We start from the raw sequence: 21,897 nt of genomic DNA, 5'->3' as shown, positions 1-21,897 counted from the left end.
CATACATAAACCTACGTTTAAATAGTCCCTGATTGTAAAGATTAAGTCCAATTTCTTAAAAGCAAATAGCCAGAATGATTTTCTGCCTTCTCCTTCGTGCTATCCCTCAATCCCATCGTCCATCTCACTTTCTTATCATCTATTCTTTTAGCCTTTTCTTAATCCTCCACCCGCCGCTCCCCTGTCTGATGAAATGACCATATCTAATCCTCTGTTCCCCTTGGGACAGTTGTAACTGTATTAAGACAGCAAATCCGCGTCCTTACAAGTGCTACAGATGTCTTTCTTTATTATCCCCTCTTTCTCTTTCGATCACTCTCTCTCCCTCTGTCTCGTCACATCTTTCTCTTAAACCTTCTAAATCTGCTCTTCATAATCTGAATTTTTTTTTCCTGAGCTCCAAAAATGGTACACGTATAATCTCACATTATGCTTTTGTGGATTTATTTGTGTGTGTGTGTGTGTGTGTGTGTGTATTTCTATTTTATAATTCCTTACTGTCTAAAGTTTAGCAATGGTGAAAACCCAACGGGCTGCTTTTTTGGATTTTGGAAATTACACACACACATATTACACACACACACACACACACACACACACACACACACACACACACACACACACATATTTATCTCTGTATCTCTCTGTCTACATGTATATATATATACATATATATATATATATATATATATATATATATATATATATTAGGGGTGCAACGATATTCGTATCGATATTGAACCATTCGATACAGTGCTTTCGGTTCGGTACGCATATGTATCGAACAATACAACATTTGTAATTTATTTTATCAACTTTCCTTCTGACGATGCTGTGTTGAGCGCTCAGTGAATCTGCGTTCGACTACTCCGCCTAGGCTGCACTGTCGAGCGCAGATCCACTGAGCGCTCAACACAGACTGCATAGTCAGAAGGAAGAGCGCAGGGCAAGCTAGCAAGACAGAAGTTAAGCTCTCCTTGTAACATGGACCTCCCCCACCCTCATTCAGATCTGGCGTTTGGAATTATTTTGGTTTTCATGTGACGTGTGACCCTGAAGGTAAGCGAGTCATGGACTAAAGTAAAACAGTATGTTGGATGTGCCGTGCAATGCTCAATTACATGGGTGGGAACTAGTGTGTTAGCGCAGGTAGCTCGTTAACGTGTTGGCCGTCTAGCCCCATGCACGGGGCGATCGGCGGTAGCTCGTTAACGGAGATTTGCCGTGTTGTGGCGTTAAGGTCATTTCAACGAGATTAACCTGAAAGCACTAGTGGGAACACAACGAATATGACTGCACATTTACGCCAACATCATCCTAGTGCAAAGACAAAAACAACAAGCATGCTACTAACTTTAGCCGAGTCATTTAGACAGCTGTTAGCACATGATTCTCCTTATGCTGCTGAGAATATAGCCCAGAAGAAGCGGATAGTATAGCTTTTATTTTGGAAAGAGACATTTCTCTGTAATAAACTCTCTTTTCCAAAGATGAGTGATTCCTCAATCAGATACAGGGCTTGCAATATCGCTAGTCCGACGTCCCGGAGCTAGCGATTTTTTCAGTCGGGCTACCAAAATCTATCTCTTCCCTGCCCGTCGGGCTATTGTAGGAAGGAAAAATATATGTCAATGCTTTTGCATTCTTTCAGAAATGTAGCTGGGTAATTATGTCATTGGCATCGGTGAGCCACTGTCAATATGTGACATATTGAAATCGCGTTTGTTTTTTTGCTTTCACTTTGCAATCATGCGAACTGTGTATAGAGAGCGACAGCACTGATCTGTGAGTGATGATAATTTGTGCACCAATTCCTCTGACATCGTCTTATTAATCGTTAGCTTACTATGCAAACATGACAAGTGAAATCTCCCGCAGCAAGCTTAAACATGTGAGAGGTTGATCGCGCAGAGAATCGCTGAGCTTATGTGAGTGCGTGTGTAAAAGCAGCAGGATATATATTTCAGTTCTGCTGAGCCAAATAAGACAGGTCAGGGTGAAGAAGTGACAGCCAAAGAAAAGCTTACCACAAAACGGAGAAGTTATGACAAATCAGACTATAAGGCAAAAAGAAAGTGCAGCTTTATGGTTTCATGGACAAAAGAATTTCTGTGGCTGCGATGTGATGAGCTAAATAACCAGGGCTGCACATAAGTGGTCCACAGGTGCGCATTCGCTGTCAAAATAAAAAACACGCACAAGGGTTAGGGTTAAATTTAAAAACTGTACTTTTGAGTTAAAATATATATTTATAATTTTAATAAATGACAAATTAAAAAGGCATGAACATTTTTTTTGTATCGAAAAAATATCGAACCGTGACACCAAAGTATCGAACCGAACCGTGAATTTTGTGTATCGTTGCACCCCTAATATATATATATATATATATATATATATATATATATATATATATATATATATATATATAGTTATAGTTAGCGAGAGATAAATTCTCCACCCACCCTGGCAATCTTTATTCTTCAAGCTCGGGTCCTGGGAGTGTGAGTGTCCTGTGCAGTATTTTTGCTGTTCCCAGGACTATGCTCTTCTGGACAGATCTCAGATGTTGTTCCTGAGATCTGCTAGACCCACTCGCCCAGTGTGGGGTCTCTGCCCTGAGTGCTCCGATTACCACTGGGACCACTGTTACTTTGGTACTTCTCCAGCTTCTCGTGCTCCTTTTTTCCTCGTGTTCTTGTCTTGCTGTCACTCGGTGTAGCTACATCTATCACTATGCCCGTCTTCCTCTGCTTGCCCATCACTATTATGTCTGGCTGGTTAGCCATCACCACTAAGTAACCAGTGTTGGCTTTTTTCACGCATGAATTTTGACTGAAAGTGAAATCAAAGTAAAAGATGGACTGTGAATTACCGTAAATATTTGATAAAGATGCGGAGAATTGTGGGAAAGACAGACACTTAAATTAAGACACGAAAATTAAGAAAACAAGGTTGACATCTTGCTTAATACTTGACAAGTTTAAAAACCTGACATCTCAAAAATACACAGTAGCACTTTGGGTCAGCTTCTGTTGTTTAAACATGCTGTAGGCTATATATAAAATAGACATGACAGTTAACACAAAAAGGTTCAGACATTTTTCATAGTCTGTGTTTCAGGAATTTTTTTTCTTTTCCAGACAAATAATTTATTTAGCACTACTCAGTGGGCTAAATACTGAACTTAAAGGGTAGAATAAAAATATTGACCCTATTACACTAGTATCGATCCAATACCAATACCAGCACTTGTATTGATACTATCGATATTTATGCTATTACCTAAAGTTCAACCACAACAACATATTCCACATTTCCCAATGCAAAACACTAAAAATAATCCTTTTCCGCAGGCTGAGGATCTACAGCGTGACTCCAGCTGCTGACACATAACGTACGTCTTTATTATCCCCTTTTGTCTCTCTTCCCCCACCAGGATCACAGCAGCTACGTGCAGATGTGTCTTTTATTCTTCATTACACAGCATACACTCAGTCTCGTGGACAGTGAGCGCGAGCGTGTGTTTCTTCTGGAGTCCTTCCAGGTGTCTCAGTGACGCCCTGCTGATCGGACAAGCAGAAGAAAAGCTCAGTATTTTTCTGCTTCATCGGCTGCAGCCGCCGCTCCTCTCCTGTAAGCAGGTGCCAAAGATGCAAAGTGAGAAGGCCGCTGACTGGTGCAGCTTGTGTTTTGTTGCCCCTATTCTCATTGTGTCGGCATATTAAGATTTAGTCTTATCAGGTAACAGTCAGTCTTTATATATAATTATCTATAGAGTCTTTATCAGTGTACACATTACACTATCCTGATTTAAATTTTATTAGTTAAAACAGAAAAAAGTTAAGCTGGTAGCTTCCCAGATTTTAACAAGTAAAAAGAGATTCAAAGGCACGAGCAGGGATATGTGAAAAAGAAGGAAGACATAAAGGAAACAATAAAACAAAGCAGCTTAAAGCAGCTAGAAAAAGAGTGACGAGGTTGGACTGGAAAATATTCAAATATATTTCATATAAATAGATATTGATATAAATCATGATATAAATCAAATAATTATTTCTGTCAAGCTTAAATGTTCCTTTTTACTTAAAAGGTGAGATGTGAAGATATTTTGGTTTAAATTTCACCTGTTTTTTTTCTCAGAAGTTTGACATGATAAAAGAAAAATTATACAAGTGTATTTTTAATAAATAAAATAAGCATAACTTAACAAATGTATTAGACCATTTGTCATAAATACAAGAAAATAAATATTTTAGAAATTTGTCAGAAACATATTTAAAACTAAAAATTACTAAATTTACTGGAGTGAACTTTGAGCCGGCAGAAACTGATCAAGTGTAACATTCAAACACTAAAACAATTTTTTTTTCTGTTCAGGAATGCAGATAAATAACTGTAATTTGGCATTTTAATCATAAAATAATGATTATTTATTTCCTGCATTTGGTCATAAAAAAATTCACAGATAAAAATAATCATATTTTACCATAAAACATATCATTTTGATTAAAGAGTGTGTTCATACTGATGGATTAACCATCGCAGAAACATAAACCTTGGGTTTGTTAAACACAGAATAATAACCTACAGTCTTAATTCTGATCAGTCAAAAGCTTCAAGTTTCACAGAGAAATACAAACAAAATGAGTTCATTCAGTTTCAAGTAAAGAAAGTAGGTATTAAAATAAACAAAGAAAAAATTTGCTTTGAGGTCTGCTTTATGGACCAAGGCTAAAAAACAAACAAATCCACCACCAGAACCAAAAAAAAAAAAAGGTGTGTATGTTTTTTGTAAAATATCTCCTTGCTACCAAATTCTTTGCACACTTCTTTCAACAATGTCCTCGTCTTTTGAGCATTGGGCTTTGTCAGCAAAGTAAAATGTGGGGCAAACATTGTACCTGCGTGGGACAAAAGTGGAACATTTTGTCTACCGAAGACGTACTCAGAAAATTCTACATCTAACTTAAAAATAAAGATTCTGTTCTAGTAGTCACATGTGATTTTGCCGTTTGCTGTCTCCTGAGAAATCTCAGCCCATTCTTTTTTGGCAAATGTCTCAAGCTCTTCCAGATTTGATGGTCTTGGACCTTGGTCTTCAGTTCTCCCCACAGGTTTTCATTGGGATTTGAGTCCGGATTTTGTACAGGGCAGTCAGTAACATTTGCTTTGGTCTCCTATGTAGTTCTTCACCAGCAGTGATGTATATTTTGGGTCACTGTCGTGCTGGAAGATGACAAGTGCCGACTCAGAACCAGTTTTATTGCTGACTGTTTGAGGTTTTATTTCTAAATCTTCACATTTCATTCTGTCTTCATGATTCCTTCCACCTTGACGAGATTCCCATTTTCAGATCCACCGAAGCATCCTCACAGCATAATACTGCCACCACTGTGCTTCGCTGTGGGGATGCTGTTTTTTTGGTTGTACGCCTCTACCTTCTTTCTAAAAACCTAAGCATTGTTTCTGTGGCCAAAGAGCTCTAGTTTAATCTGATCTTACTAAAGGACCTGCTTCTACTATGCATACTCTTTCTCCAGGTTGGCTTTAGCATATTTGATTCTGGCTTGAAGATGTCTCTTTTTCTGTTTTTTCTGATCTGCCACCTTGCAGTTTATTCCTGACTTGAATGAGTTATTCACTCATGTCTTTGCAGTTGCTTTGAGGTCTTTAGACACATCTCTCACTTGTTTTCTTCCCAGAGTCTTTCAACTCTTTTGCTTGTGCCATCAGCCTCAGACTTTCATGTACAGTATGCAAAAAACACTCTGATTTTAACATGATTTTCAGATTAATGATGTGAGTAAAGGATATAATCTGGACATATATCTCATCTTAACAGATATACTAGAATTAAACAGATAATCCGACAACTTTGTCATTGCTTTCACTTCCTTGTCAGAAAAACGATGTTACTATTGACAAAGGAAATGTCCTTGAGAAAGCCCTTTATGGACAAAAACATGATCTGATCTGCTCCAGCAGAGCACACACAGGTTACAGTTAGATATAAATACACATTAGGATTTCAGCTGGCTATTTCTAAGATGTAGGGTGGGTAATCAGGCTTTTCAGATCAATTGGACATCAAACACAGCTCAGTGTGTGAATTTGATCCTGTAAATGCACACGCGTGCACACAGCTGCTGGTCAATCGAAGGCAGAAAAGACGCAAACACAAAAGACCAACAGGTGTCTTCTGTTTGGGTTTTAAGACAGCATTACTAGCTCAGACCTACAGAAATAAACTCCTGTTCACAATAAGACTGTGTGTCTTCCATGCAGAAAGAAAGGTGTAGTCATAGATAATGCAGATAACATATCTATAGTCTATTTTTTATTACTTACCCACTGTGCTGAGGGCATGGCTATTTTAAGGGCGTTTTCACACCTGTAGTTCGTTTACGCTGGCCCAAATCGGTTGTGACTTTATAAACTTGTAGCTTTTACCCCTGATTTGGTTTGATTTCACACAGAGAAAAATCAAAGTGAATCTCTACAAACCACACGAAAACTGAGAAAACGGAGAATTAACGTTCATTTCACAGCTAGTTGATAGCCCGTACAGACCTTTGTACATCTATAGTGTCTTCCTGCATTGCGAATATAGAGCATACGTGGCTACGGGATGTTTTTTAGCCCATACTTACAACGTACATCTGGAAGTTGGTTCGGATTATGGTCTGCTTATGTTCACAAGATAAACAGAGTGGTCTGGAGTTTGTTCAGGACCGTATCATGACCACCTCCAGCAGTGGGTCTCGGTGTGGTTGTTTTGGTCTGCACCTGAGTGTGATTACTGTGTTCACACCTGCACAAGTTTTATTTATTTATTTATTTATTTATTTATTTATTTATTTATTTATTATTATTTTTTTTTTTTTGCCTGTCCCATTTGGCTCTTTTGCCATCAGAATTGTTGTCTAAAGGCAAAGAAAGATGCCCAACGGATTTACTTTACCAAATTGACCATCCCAGCCTTGCCGTAATGGTCCATTTGATTCACCTTTTATTGTTTATTTTATTTTCACTTACTGAATACGGGACAGACTGGACTGGGGGAAAGAAGGGGAGAAAGAAAGAGGGAAAGAGAAACAGCTGAGAAGAGGGACGGGGGAGAAGGGCAAAAGACAAAAACCAACAGAATGAGCAGAAAAAAAAATGCATATATCAATCACCTGGATCACCTCCTGAGAAAGAAAAAAGAAAACAAGCAGAAGAGAACAAGAGTAATAGAATAAACAACATCACAATGATATATGGGAATATGACAGTAAATACTAAATATTAAACATTATTGTGCAGCACATAAGATCAACAGAACACAGTGTGCTTTGAGGTAGGAGCCAAAAAGGGTGTAGTTTGTGGGTGTGATCACCCGTGTGTACACCTGTGAGCATGGACGCGCTTGGTTTTTTTTTTGTTTTTGTTTTTTTTAAAAGGTTCCTTCATGTAATGATCTGCTAGAGGGTGTGGGGGGGCCACAGCCCCGTCCTCCAGGGTATGAAGCAGGTATGGAGGAGATCAAAACTCCAGACATCCAGAGGCCCCCAGAACACAAGAGACCAAGGAAGACCAACAGAGGGGCAGCCGCGCCACTGTCCCAGAAAGAGCTGAGGAGAGTCCCAGATGAGGGCTCACTCAGCAGCCGCGGAGCAGAAGCCAGGGGGAGTTGCAGTGACGCGCCCGTGAGCTCCGCCGGCAGCCAGCCGTGCCTGAGTGACCGAGCCCCAGGCCGAGAGGCCGGGGGCACCCCACCTCCGAAGTGGCCCGAGCGAGCCCCAGGCTCCAGGCCCCGATAAGCAGCCGCCAAGGAGTGAGCCGGTGTGTACCTGGACGCCCATCCCCGGACACAAAGAACCACCAACGCACCGATGTCTGAGGGAGTCCGCCACTGGCAGGGGAAGTGGTGGTAGGGGGAGATAGGCCTCCAAACCTTGGAGGGCCTGAGGTGTCCCCAGAGAGGTGGCGCCTGACACCCAACCTGACATATAGACACAGAAATACAGGCACACACAGACACAAACATCCATTCCCACCCTCATGCTCTCATATGCACTTACTCCACACTCAACCAACGTGGAGACAGACATAAAGAGACGCTGTACACACGATCACACTCCCCAAGCGTACTCTACAAACCGGGTCTAGGTACCCTTGCCCCTGGAGGGGGGAACTGCACCCAGACCCAGGTGGTGTTACCCTTTTCCCTGCGGTGGGGGGAGGCAGACGGCCCCGACTCTGCAGCAGCAGGGAGGCCCCACACTCCAGACCGCAGTCGGACGGCCAACTCCTCCTCCTAGCCCCCCCGCTCCAGCAGGTCGCAGAGAATGGGGGTGAGAGAAGACTCCAAACCTCCCTCCACCCGCTCATTGTAGTGTTGATGCATGTGTGTTCTAAGGTGCATTTAAAACCCAGGAGGGCTTGGAGCTACCTGCCAGAGAGCAGCAGGTAAGCGCATGGTCCCTCCTGCTAGCCCTCAATGTCTACATGTATTTAACATTGAGAGGTGGGCAACGACGCCAGGGGTGGGGTGTACACCCTGATGGTACTTTGGATTCCGTGTATCGTGCCCACCCCCAAGATCCTATATGTATGTGTAATGAGAGTGTGAGTAATGTGAATGTCTAAGTTGTGGGATAAAATTGAGGCAGAGGCAGCCAGAAGGGGACAGGGGGGGGGGGGGGGTAGCCTCCTCTGCACCCTGGTGACATACCCCTACTCCAAGGTCCTGCATGTGTGGGTGGTTGTGGTGGAGCGGGAAGAGGGAGGCAGCTGGAGATGGGGAGGGAAGGAAGGGAGGGGCAAGTGACCCCTCTCTGGGGCCAGCTCCCCCGCTGACCCCAGTAGGCACCCCCATACTCCGCGACCCGCCAGGGAAAGGGGGCCCAGGCCCATCCAGACCGGGGCCCAGCGCAGCAGCGCCCCCCGGCCCCACAGAGCCCGGGACAGTCCACCCAACCCCACCACAGAGAAAACTGCACCCACCCCACCATCCACTCATCTTCTAGACTACATAAGACAATAAACACCCAGGCTGAGATCTTCCTCCACCTCTCCTGTATCTCCCCCTTCTGCAGAGAGAGCTCCTGAGGAGAGGAAAGCTCCTGCAAGATGTGACAATCTTCCCCACCAGTTGAAGAGCCCCCCAGGTGGCTCGATGCACCGGCGGCACCCCGCTCCAGGGCTGGGCCCCCATGCACCCACCCGCCCACAACTCCGGCAACACACCAACCAGGACCCAAGCCCCCGAGGCCCGGCCCGGGCCCCAGCCCAGAGACGGAGCGCCCCCAGAACCTCACGCCCATCCCGGACCCACCCAGGGGTAGCCAGGCTACCAGGTCAGTAACCCACGTCCGTCAGCACAGACCCTCCCCTAGCCCCGCTGCACACAGCCGCGAGGAAACAGTCACCTGAGAGCCAACAGAGCCCCTAACCGGACATGACCGCTACCCCAGGTTGAGCCCCCCAAGGAAGATGCCTCCGGGGAACCCCCCGACACCCTAAGCCTGTCCCTACCCCCACACCAATCACAACAGTGAAGGCGGGACCAAACTATGACCCCCCACCCCCACTAGGTGATGGAGCTGATCAAAGGAGCCCAGAGCAATTGATCTGATGTGGTGGCAGAGGCTGTATCAAGACCAATGTAATCTAATAGATAATTTCTATATTGGTTAGAATTAAGATTATTTTTATTTTTCCAGTTCATGAGGACTGTTTTCTTGGCTATGCATAGGGCAGTGAAAACCATATGGGCGATATTCTTTTCTGAAGTGACATTATCTAAGCTGCCCAACAAACACACTAAGGGGGAAGTTGGAATGTTACATTTCAGACACTTCGATAAGTCTTCACATATCTCGCGCCAAAACTTCTGAACTGGTGGACAGAACCAAAGAGCGTGGATATAATTGTCCGGTGAATTGGTTTGGCAGTGTGAGCAGTTGTTGGTAGACATAAAGCCCATCTTGAACATCCGATGACCTGTATAGTGCACTCTATGTAATATTTTGTATTGAATTAATTGAAGACTGGGATTTCTAATTAGATGAAAGGTTTTTAAGCAAATCTGAGACCAGAAGTTTAGGTCTAAGTTAACTGATAAATCCGCTTCCCATTTTGCAATTGGAAGTGGTATTAATTCATCCGTTTTAGAAAGCATTCTGTATATTTTGGATAGTAATTTGGGGGTTTTAAGAGTAAGAAATTGAACCACACTTGGTGGTGTTTGTAGTTCAACTTGACCCAGTTTAAATTTCTTTTTTACTATGGATTTAATTTGTTGATATTCTAAAAATCTTTTCTTGTTGATCCCATATTGTGTAACTAGTCCGTCAAATGAGATAAATTCTGTTCCTTTTAGTATATGTTCTAAATATTTGATTCCTTTACCACTCCAATCTGAAAAGTTTATCATATTATTGTTTTGTAATATGTCAGGGTTGTTCCAGATAGGTGTACGTTTGCATGGGATTAATGAAGACGCCGTCAATTTTAGAAACTCCCACCATGCTGTCAGAGAAGAGCTGATGTTGATGCTTTTAAAGCATTCATGTCGTTGGATGTTTGAGCTGATAAATGATAGGTCTGAGATCTCTAGATTATTGCCAAGTGCTTGTTCTACATCTAGCCAAGGTTCATCTAAGAGGGTATGTTTTAGCCATCCTGAGATAAACTGAAGCCTGTTGGCTAAGAAGTAGTGCTGAAAGTTAGGCAGTTCTAGTCCTCCTTTATCCTTGGTCTTTTGTAGTGTTTTTAAGCTTATACGTGGGGGTTTATTTTTCCAAAGGAATTTGGACATACATGAATCTAGAGATCTGAACCAATCTTGTGGCGGTTTAGTTGGGATCATTGAGAATAAATAATTTATTTTTGGTAAGACCATCATTTTTATAGCGGCAACCCTTCCCATGAGTGATATGGGTAGACATTTCCATCTAGCCAGATCATCTTCTACCTTCTTTAAAAGTGGGATATGGTTTAATTTAGTTAGATCTGCAAGCTTGGGAGAAACATTAATACCTAAATATTTTATATTTCCCGATTGCAGTGGTGTAGAAGAGGAATTATGGAGGGAGCCATTAATCAGTAGAACTGTAGATTTTGACCAGTTAATTGAGTAATCTGATATTCTTGCAAAAGAGTTTATCAATTCAATCACCCCAGAGATATTGGTTTGTGAATTTTGGAGAAAGAGTAACACATCATCCGCATAAAGGCTGATTTTATGTTCCACGTTCTTGCATTTTATGCCCTTAATTACTGAATTCTGTCTAATTGCTGCTGCTAGTGGTTCAATAAAAATTGCAAACAGTGAAGGGGAGAGTGGGCATCCCTGCCTGGTGCCCCTCAAGAGACAGAAGCTGGAGGATGTCTGGTCATTTGTTCTAACACAAGCTGTTGGGGAATTATATAATATTTTTAACCAGTTTATGAAAGAGGATCCAAAACCAAATTTGTGTAAAGTTGCAAATAGAAATTTCCAGTTAACTCTGTCAAATGCTTTTTCTGCGTCTAAAGAGAATATTGTAGTTTCTAGGTTTTTACTGTATGAGTAGTCTATCAAATTAAGTAATCTACGTGTATTAAGAGGGGGGTTATTTTCTCCAGTCTCTTTGAGAGAGCTTTGCAGATTATTTTAAGGTCTACATTTATAAGGGATATTGGACGATAGCTTGAGGGATATACAGGGTCTTTGCCTGGTTTTAGCAGGAGATTAATGTTTGCAGAATTCATATTTGATGGAAGTCTGCCCTTTTCTTTAATTTCCAACAACGTTCTGTAGAAAACTGGTGCTAGAATCGACCAGAATTCTTTGTAAAATTCTGCAGGAAAGCCATCTGGACCTGGAGCCTTATTATTGGGCATACTTATCAGGGCTTCCTGGAGTTCACCTGGTGTCAGTGGTGAATCCAGTGCCATTGCTTGAGTGTCCAATAATTTTGGAAGGGTTATGTTGTCCAAAAACTGATCAATTTCTTTTTTAGATGGGTTTATTTGTGGTGAATACAACGTTTTATAGAAATCCCTGAAAATGTTGTTTATTTGTATCGGATCATATATTGTGTTCCCAGATGAATCTTGAACAGCACATATAGTTGTTTTTTATTTATTTATTTTTAGCTGGTTTGCTAGAAATTGACCGGATTTATTACCATGTTCATAATTTTGTAGGCGTAGTCTTTGTACTAAGAATTTTGTTTTTTTTTTATCAATTATCTCATTTAATTCTAGTTTTGTTTTGTGTATTTTGTTCAATGTTTCCTGATCTTGGTGGGACGCGTATGTTACGGGAGTGATGAGTAAGAGAACCCAGACGCGGATCGCTCGTTAAGATTGAACAGTGTCTTTATTTACAGTGAAGCAAATCCAAAGTAATCCATAGTGCTAAGTCCCTTCCGTGCTCCCCTCGTGTGTCCATACGACTTTCGTAAACAGTGACGTCTCTCCTCTTGTATCTCCGTCTCACTCGTAGCCTGGAAAAAAGGCAAACAGATGCGGTTAGCCTCCCGCCGCTATCAAACGTTTGTCTAACACTCGCTGAATTCGAGTCACTACCCGGCTTGGTGGAATACTCCAGCGCTGTCTGTCACTCAGCCACACCATTAAATAGTTCTGTCACAATGGTGGATGATTGGCAGCAGCTGGCGAGGAATCAGTTGCAGGTGGGACCACTCAGAGTGGCGGAACTTCCGGGTCGGACATCTCCTGTTGCTACGCAACTGCGTAACAACTACAACGGAGACAAAAACAGAGCGGGAGAACAAACACACACACACACACACACACACAGGTCGCCGGTCGGGGCACCGTCAAACCTGACAGTACCCCCCCTCTAATGGGAGCCTCCCGGCGACCCAGCAAACTTATCAGGGTGCCTGCGGCGGAAGTCTCTCACCAAAAACTGAAAGCCCCTACCGCGGCGCCGGGCATCCAATATCCGCGAGACGGAATACGCCGGCGAGCCGTCGATAATCCGGGCGGGTGGCGGGGGCCCGGAGGGCGGGCACAAAGGGCTGGTCCGGACAGGCCTCACCTGGGACACATGAAAGACATTGTGAATTCTCATGGAACGGGGAAGAGACAAACGTACAGTCACAGGATTCAACACGGCCAGGATGGGGAAGGGCCCGATAAAGCGTGGAGCCAGTTTCCTAGACTCGACCCTCAGAGGAACATATTTCGCAGACAGCCATACCTGTTGCCCGACCTGGTATGCAGGGGCCGGAGCACGGCGGCGATCCGCAAGTCTCTTGTTCTGCTCAGCGGTCCTCAAGAGGGCGGTCCGGGTGGCGCGCCATGCCCGCCGGCAGCGCCGCAGGTGGTGCTGGACTGAAGGAACCGACAATTCCCCCTCCGACACAGAGAGAAGCGGGGGCTGATACCCCAGGGAGGCCTCAAACGGGGAAACCCCAGTAGCCGCCGACGTGCTAGCATTATGGGCATATTCGACCCACGCCAGTTGATCGCTCCATGATGACTGGTTCGAAGAGACCACACAACGCAGCATCGCTTCGAGCTCTTGATTAGCCCGTTCCGCTTGCCCGTTGGTTTGAGGGTGGAAGCCGGACGACAAGCTGGCCTGGGCCCCCAGTTCCTTACAAAACTCCTTCCACACTCGCGATGTGAATTGGGGACCCCGATCGGACACGATATCTTGGGGAACCCCATGGAGACGGAACACCTGCTGCGTGAGAATCTTGGCAGTATCCAGGGCCGAAGGGAGTTTCGGCAGAGCAACGAAATGAACAGCCTTTGAGAAGCGATCGATCACGGTCAAGATGACTGTGTGACCCGAGGAGGGGGGAAGACCGGTAACAAAGTCCAGTGCAATATGAGACCACGGGCGGCTGGGCACAGGCAATGGACGAAGGAGGCCAGCAGGGGGTGAACAGGAGACCTTGTTTCGGGCACAAACGGGGCAAGCGGCCACATACTCCCGAGCGTCCTTCCCTAGAGTCGGCCACCAAAACAAACGTTGCAGAAAGGCGATAGTGCGGTTTTTACCTGGGTGGCAGGCAAACTTGGCCGTATGGACCCAGTGAAGGACCTTACTTCGGACCGCCGTGGGAACAAACATCCTCCCATCGGGCCCAGTGCCCGGATCAGGTTCCGACCGCTGGGCAGCCTTAATAACCCGCTCTATGTCCCAGGTCAGAGCCCCCACGAAGCACGAGGATGGCAGAATGGGTCTCTCCTTCTCGTCTGGGTCGAGATCCGGGGAAAATTGGCGCGATAAAGCATCTGCTTTAAGATTGCGGGAGCCAGGTCTGTAAGAGATGGTCAAGTTAAACCGAGTGAAAAACAGAGCCCACCTGGCCTGCCGGGCATTCAGTCTTTTGGCCGCTTGGAGGTAGGTCAAGTTCTTGTGGTCTGTCCAGATAACCACCGGATGCTCGCTGCCTTCGAGCCAATGTCGCCACTCTTCAAGCGCCAACTTAATGGCGAGGAGCTCCCGGTCTCCAACGTCGTAATTGCACTCTGCAGGAGATAAGCGACGTGAGAAAAAGGCACATGGGTGTAATTTTGCATTCACTCGTTGGGATAGTATTGCCCCCACACCTGCGTCTGAAGCATCCACCTCCACAAAAAAAGGTTGACTGATGTCTGCCTGTACCAACACCGGAGCTGAGGAAAAGAGGTGCTTGAGTCTCACAAAAGCCCGTTCAGCGCCGGGAGACCACTGGAATGGCTGCTTAGGAGAGGTTAGGTTGGTGAGAGGCAGGGCGACCTGACTGAAATTGCGGATAAACCGTCGATAGAAGTTGGCAAATCCCAGAAACTTCTGCAGCTGCTTACGGTTCTTGGGTTCAGGCCATTCCACCACTGCCCTCACTTTGGCCGGATCTGCCCGCAGCCGTCCCTCCTCGAAGATGAACCCCAAAAAGGAGACTGTCTGCACGTGAAACTCACACTTCTCTGCCTTTACAAACAGCCGGTTCTCCAACAGGCGCTGCAACACCATTCTCACGTGCTTGACATGGTCAGCCGGGTTCCGAGAAAACACAAGGATGTCGTCTAGATAAACGAAAACACAATGATTAATGAAGTCCCGTAAAACATCATTTATCATGGCTTGGAAGACCGCCGGAGCATTCGTGAGCCCGAAAGGCATCACCAAATATTCAAAGTGCCCACGATGCGTGTTGAACGCCGTCTTCCACTCATCCCCCTGGCGGATTCTCACCAGATGATAAGCACTGCGGAGGTCCAGTTTAGAAAAGATGGCAGCCCCCTGAAGGAGTTCAAAAGCAGAGGTGAGTAAAGGAAGCGGGTATTTGTTCTTAATGGTTATCTTGTTAAGACCTCGAAAGTCAATGCAGGGGCGGAGCGTTTTGTCTTTCTTCTCAACGAAGAAGAAACCTGCCGCGAGAGGAGAGGTGGACTGCCGGATTATCCCGGCCGCCAGCGAATCGGTGATGTAGCCCTCCATTACCTCTCGCTCTGATTTCGAAATACTGTATAGACGGTTTGTGGGCAAGGGAGCGCCGGGTAGCAAGTCTATCCCACAATCGTACGGACGATGGGGGGGAAGAGACTGGGCCTTTTCTTTACTGAACACCTGGGCTAGGTCGTGATATTCAGCTGGAACTGCAGTCAAATCGGGAGGAGCGTCAGGTGAAGATGGGCTAGTGGACGTCTGGCTAACTGTAGCAGAACGTAAACACTGTTCATGACACTTAGGACTCCACCCAGTTATCCTGCTGTTCTCCCAATCGATCTGTGGGTTATGGCGTTCGAGCCAGGGGTAGCCCAAAACTAGCGGAGTGTGAGGAGCCTTGAACAGAAACAGGCTGATTTGTTCAAAATGGTTTCCGGAAAGAGAAAGAGTCAAATCAGTAGTGCGATGTGTTATACTGGCCAAGGGGGCACCATTCAGCGCCGCCACCTGGAGGACCTCAGGTAAGGGTTCAACAGGTATGCCCAACGTCTGGGCCAGGGCTTCGTCAATAAAACTTTGTTCGGCCCCCGAATCGATTAAAGCACTACATGGGTGAATACAGGACTGGAAAATCAATTTGGCAGGACAGCTGAGGTGGGGCAAGATGTTTGCGGTAACGCCCGTCAGTATGCCCACGGCTACTGACGAGCAGCGTCTTTTCCCGACTCTGGGCATTTATCAGAAAAGTGTCCTCTCTTTCCGCAAGTGAAACTCACCCCCCTGAGGTCTTCTCCGTCGGGCCACAGACCTAAAGCTGGCTCGACCGATCTGCATGGGCTGCTCCTCCTCCAACGGCTGTTCCTCCCACTCCCGTCTCCACTCGAGAGAGGGCCCTGCCGAGGTTTTGCTGCCGCCCGCTGGTCGCCGTCCAAACTCACGCCTATGCTCATCCAACTGAATGCACACATTCACCAAAGCACTGAGCGACTTAGGCAGTTCTCTTGAGGCCAACTCACGTTTTAGATTTTCGTTCAGGCCGTTTATGAAAGCCCCTCGTAGTGCATTTTCTTGCCAGCCGGTCTCCTCGGCCAAAATCCAGAAGTCAATCGAGAAGTCCGCTACACTCCTCCATCCTTGTTTCAGGGAAAACATGCGATGTGCTGCGCTGTCGGCGCTGGAGCCTTTGTCAAAAACACAACGAAATTTGCACAAAAAATCTTCATAAGAGATAGCAGGTTGCATGCTTACCACGGCCTGGGCCCATTGTAAAGCGCGTCCAGTCATTGATTCCACCATTAACCCCACCTTGGCTCCATCTGAGAAATAAGACCGAGGCTGTTCTCTAAAAATGAACGAACATTGTGTTAAGAACCCGCGGCTCTTATCCAGATCCCCACTAAACTTCTCAGGGGCCGGCAGCGGGTGCTCGCGCTGCAGTGTGGGAGGGGAAGGAGGCAGAGGAGAAGCCGCGGCTGTGCTGAGAGACGGCCCGGGCGACGGAGCATCAGCTGCAGCCCCAGGGGGAGTTAGCAAAATCCCTTTTAATTCAGCAACCAGCTGCCGTAACACAGTTTGTTCTTCAACAACATGTTTCATCATTTTTTCATGGCGTTCCAACATCTCACCTTGAATCGAGAGTTCTCGCAGAACCGGAGCGGCGTCCGCTGGGTCCATGTAAGTGGCTGGAGTATTCTGTTACGGGAGTGATGAGTAAGAGAACCCAGACGCGGATCGCTCGTTAAGATTGAACAGTGTCTTTATTTACAGTGAAGCAAATCCAAAGTAATCCATAGTGCTAAGTCCCTTCCGTGCTCCCCTCGTGTGTCCATACGACTTTCGTAAACAGTGACGTCTCTCCTCTCGTATCTCCGTCTCACTCGTAGCCTGGAAAAAAGGCAAACAGATGCGGTTAGCCTCCCTCCGCTATCAAACGTTTGTCTAACACTCGCTGAATTCGAGTCACTACCCGGCTTGGTGGAATACTCCAGCGCTGTCTGTCACTCAGCCACACCATTAAATAGTTCTGTCACAATGGTGGATGATTGGCAGCAGCTGGCGAGGAATCAGTTGCAGGTGGGACCACTCAGAGTGGCGGAACTTCCGGGTCGGACATCTCCCGTTGCTACGCAACCGCGTAACAACTACAACGGAGACAAAAACAGAGCGGGAGAACAACACACACACACACACACACACACAGGTCGCCGGTCGGGGCACCGTCAAACCTGACAGCGTAGGCTTCTTCTAGTGATTTGATGTTTTTTTCTAATTCCTGAATATTTTTGTTTTCTTTTTTCTTTTTATGTGATGAGAAAGAAATTATTTTACCTCTCATCACAGCTTTCCCTGCTTCCCATAGAACAGAAGCTGATGTTTCGGGAGTGTCATTATAGTCCAAATATGAAGTCCACTCTTTTTTAAAATATTTAATAAAGTCTTCATCTTTAAGTAGTGATATATTAAATCTCCAGTTTTTTCTTGGCATAGTATTATTCTTGTGCATTAGTGTTAAAGATACAGGACCATGATCGCTGACAGCTATAGGGTGAATCTCAGTGTCTGAAATGTCGCTCAGCAGTGAGCTGCTGACCAAAAAATAATCCAGACGAGAGTAGGAGTGATGGACATGTGAGAAAAAAGTATATTCCTTACTGGTGGGGTGAAGTTTGATTTAAAGTTCTACAGTCACCTCATTCTCTAATTTGAGTCAGTGAATTACGTTTCCACCATGACTAAGGTTTTAGTAAGTTGTTTTAAGTATGGCCATTCCAGAAGACTGTGCTCCAGTTTTTATGAGTAAACTTTTAGTCTTTTATTTAACACTAATGAGCAGGTACATAGGTTTGTAAGTTGGGCCCATACCTAAACCAGGCTTGTTAGAATTAATTTATAATTTTGTACTTCACCCTCACACTTGGTCACTTCTACTACAGAAAAACAACATGATGTCTATGCTAGAACCTTGAATTGTGGAGTGCAGAAATCAATGGATCATGCCATATCTTTTATATACAGTCTATGGTTCAGTCACAGAACTCTATGCAAGAGGAATCACTTTATTTATGAGGAATTCATAATTTGGACATCAAAATGGGAAATGCTTACTGTCTGTAGGATTATGCCTCTGTAATGGGCTGACAGTATGTTGTATCCACTTACAGATGATTTGATACCTTGATTATTAAAGCTGCCCTCACAAGAAAATCCTGTAACTACTGTACAGTGGGAACAGGCAGAAAACTGGGCAATAGGCATGTAAATCAACTCTATTAAACACTACTCAAACTCTTCAAATACAGCTTGAGATACAAATGTGTGCATACTGATTGTTATTTTGTGATATAAATAAAATGACCTACCTTCTCATGAAGATTAAGATTTTAATTTTTTTAAATTATTTATTTAATCACTGGTATTCAATTTGACTGCATCCAAGATCATCAGTCTTTGAGCTCATTTCTTCTTCATCTTCCTCCACTGCTGCTCTGTTTCCTTTACCATTTTCTGGAGCCCTTCAGTGGCCCTCTGTAGTATGCTCTGTAGTAGATGTACTCTACTCTTTTCATTTGCCTGGGCATTGTGGCCTTCCTTAATCCACAGTGTTGCAGAGATCGAGCTTCACACACGGAACATTTTAAAATATTTAATGTAAAAAAGTCATTTTCATGGGCTAATCCGGGCCTCTAAGACTGACTCAGACTTGTTCAATGACAGTGGCCAAACAGAAAATGCACCTTTACTTAGGTTGTGTCAGTAAACCCACAAGGCAGGAAGAAACTGAGTTCAATATTCACAACTATAACATGAGGAAACACAAGACAGATAAACAGCATGACTAAACACACGTAGGCTACTAAGGGAGACGGAAAACACCAGGGATCACAGCTAAACCTAATCATGGAAAACAAGACAGAGGAAGCAAAACTAAATACAACGCACACAAGACGAGAATAAAACAGGGAGTAACTAAACAAAGGGAATATCTAATATGACAACAGGAACTTAACAGCAAGATACAGGGAACACATGAGGGCAGGAAAAAGTGAAACTTAGGGGACTAAAATAGAAATTAATATAAAAAAGTGTAAAATTGGGTTGCAGAGCCCGGATCATGACATGATCATCAGACAGGTGGAATGAGGGACGTTTCAGACTAATGACCCTGGACAAGCAGTAGAAAATGGATGTATGGTGGATATTGAAATACTTCTAAGGAAATGTTCCATTTAGGGTTTGGTCGTTCAGCATCGCGCCTCTACAGAAAAACTGCAGGGAGACACTTCACAAAGGGGTTTCCATGTGACATGGAATGAAGAGAATGGACAGTGTATAAAGAACAAAGTAAAACACAAAGAGGCATTAAGGGAGATTTTGACAGAGACATACCAACTGCTAAAAGATACAACACACTTGTGCAGTTCAGGGGTGTTTCATACATATATGCTGTGTTTAGGCAGCAATCAAAATGGTCCTCTTTGGGCTCTGGCACTCTGAGGCTTCTGGATGTCCGGGGCCTGGATCTCCTCCATGTCTGCTTCATACCCTGGGGGATGGGGCTATGGCTCCCCACACCCTCTAGCAGATCGTTACATGGAGAAACCTTTTGAATACAAGCGCGCTTATCCACACAGGTGTGCACACAGGTGTACACACGGGTGTTCAAAGACACAAACTACACCTTTCTTGACTGCTACCTCAAAGCACATTGTGTGCTGTCGGTCCTGCGTGCTGCACAATAACATTCAGTATTTAGTTTCTACTGTTATTTACTGTTAGCTAGAATATTGCGATGGTGTTGTGTTTATTATGTTGCTTTTTTGCTTGTTTTCTCTTCTGTTTTTTCTTCTCTCAACAGGTGATCCAGGTGATTTTTTTTCAAGTGCCTTTTCTCACTGTCCCTCTTTCCCTCTGTTTTTCTTTCCCTCTCTCTCGTTCTTTCTTTCTTTCTTTCTTTCTTTCTTTCTTTCTTTCTTTCTTTCTTTCTTTCTTTCTTTCTCACTTCCCTATCCACCAGTCATGTCTGTCCCACAGTTTGGATTTGGGAGACCTTCTTTACTTTCAAAATCAGGCTAAAAACAATCTGTTTGGATATAGAATATAGTTAGGGCTTGATCAGGCGACCCTGAATCTTCCCTTATTATACTTTAATAGGTTTATTCTGCTGCAAGCTTCTCATGAAGCAGTATTTCTTCTTCACTCACTTGTGCTTATACACTTGCCTGCATTTAATCATTAATTCCACAGTGTGTCTTTTGTCTGTCTCCCTCCCCTCACACCCAGCCGCTGCCCCTCCCTGAGCTTGATTCTGCAGGATGTTTTTTCCTGTTAAAAGAAAATTTCTTTCTTCCCATTGTTGCTAAATACTTGTTCATAGTGGGGGCATCTGTTTGTTGGGGTTTTCTTTGTATTATATAAATAACGTTAAATTGAATTGCCAATCAACTTAACTGAGCATCCTATGACTGTGGGAGTAAGCTGGAGTACCTGGAAAAACCTAGCAGACCTGAGGAGAACATGCAAACCCCACACAGAAAGGTCTCAGCTGGGCTGTGGATTCAAACCTAGGACCTTCTTGCTGTGAGCCTGCACCTAACCACTGTACCACTGTGCTGCCCTATATTACATTTGACAAAAGCCCACATAAAATCTACATAGGCTGTCAATTATTAATGTAGACAGCAGCAGCTTTCAGTTTCAGTGTACAGTGTGCTGCTGTGCACTCACTGCTCAGTGTTTCAACTTTATACACAACTTAATTTAGCAAAAATCCCTTTGAGTATGATAAAGTCAGTAAAGAATTAATTCAACAACATGTGCTTTAAGATATATAAAAACAAAAAATGGACGCACTTTCAGCCTTTTCAGTAAAGTGACGTCTTCCTTAACAGGACGGCTGACTGTCATTCTTATTTTACAGCAGGAGCTAAGAGAATTCAGCAATATTTATACTTTAATCATTATACTGCATTGCACTTACCTTAGGAAAAGATTTGAAAACACTGCCACATAAAGAAATCTAGGACATAACTAACAAGGTGTGTCTTTTTCCATTTTTAATTTGAGGATCTTGTGCGTCAATGCTTGCGAACAAAGGAAACTCCTGGTGAGTTGCCAGGAGATCTACTCAGAAATGCTGAACTCTTGTTATCCTTTGGCCCAACGTTAAAACGATGAATTTGTCTTTTTCTTTTGGCAATTCGGCCTAAACGCCAAATGTGTCGACTGGCTATTTGGGTTAGTATTCCATTTTAAAATCCTGAAATTGTTAGACAGATGCGTTTGGGGGTTTTTTTGGTAAAAAATTATTTCCAAGTGGATACCTTTAGAAAGCCAGTTTAATGCCATTAGGGACACACAGGCTTGGTGATTTCCTCACACAAGATGCATATAATGGGTGTTGACAGATTTACTCTTCCTGATGTTTAACAAAGTAAAAGGATGCACGCCACACCTACAGTGCGCTGGTGCGATTGCATGAATGTGCTCAAATCTACTTGTAGGCCGCAAGT

The 21,897-nt window shown here is 44.3% G+C and overlaps 2 protein-coding genes across 4 annotated transcripts in view; one reads left to right on the top strand and one right to left on the bottom strand.

The window, feature by feature from the left end:
- Positions 1-903: 903 nt before the first annotated feature.
- prox1a (prospero homeobox 1a) overlaps positions 904-21,897 on the top strand; it is a 121,134-nt gene continuing 100,140 nt past the window's right edge. For 2 of the 3 annotated variants that reach the window (XM_082524814.1, XM_082524812.1), the window contains exons 1-2: positions 904-1,059; positions 3,357-3,397. The gene's annotated coding sequence lies outside the window, so the exon portion shown is untranslated. The remainder of the gene's footprint in view (positions 1,060-3,356; positions 3,398-21,897) is intronic. The other variant, XM_082524813.1, reaches the window with a different exon arrangement.
- On the bottom strand, positions 12,921-17,581 carry LOC309701258 (uncharacterized protein; the record flags this gene model as incomplete). Its single annotated transcript, XM_082525352.1, has 4 exons — positions 17,355-17,581; positions 16,747-17,272; positions 16,165-16,569; positions 12,921-13,042 (listed from the first exon to the last, which is right to left on the bottom strand). The coding sequence occupies exons 2-4, from the start codon at positions 17,060-17,062 to the stop codon at positions 12,921-12,923; spliced, it is 843 nt and encodes a 280-aa protein (XP_082381478.1). The 5' UTR covers positions 17,063-17,272; positions 17,355-17,581.

The sequence above is a fragment of the Aulonocara stuartgranti genome (assembly GCF_965226115.1).
Source record: "Aulonocara stuartgranti genome assembly, chromosome: 23".
Lineage (NCBI taxonomy): Eukaryota > Metazoa > Chordata > Actinopteri > Cichliformes > Cichlidae > Aulonocara > Aulonocara stuartgranti.
Note: the sequence above shows the minus strand (reverse complement) of the source record. Positions and strands in the feature narration are given on the sequence as shown.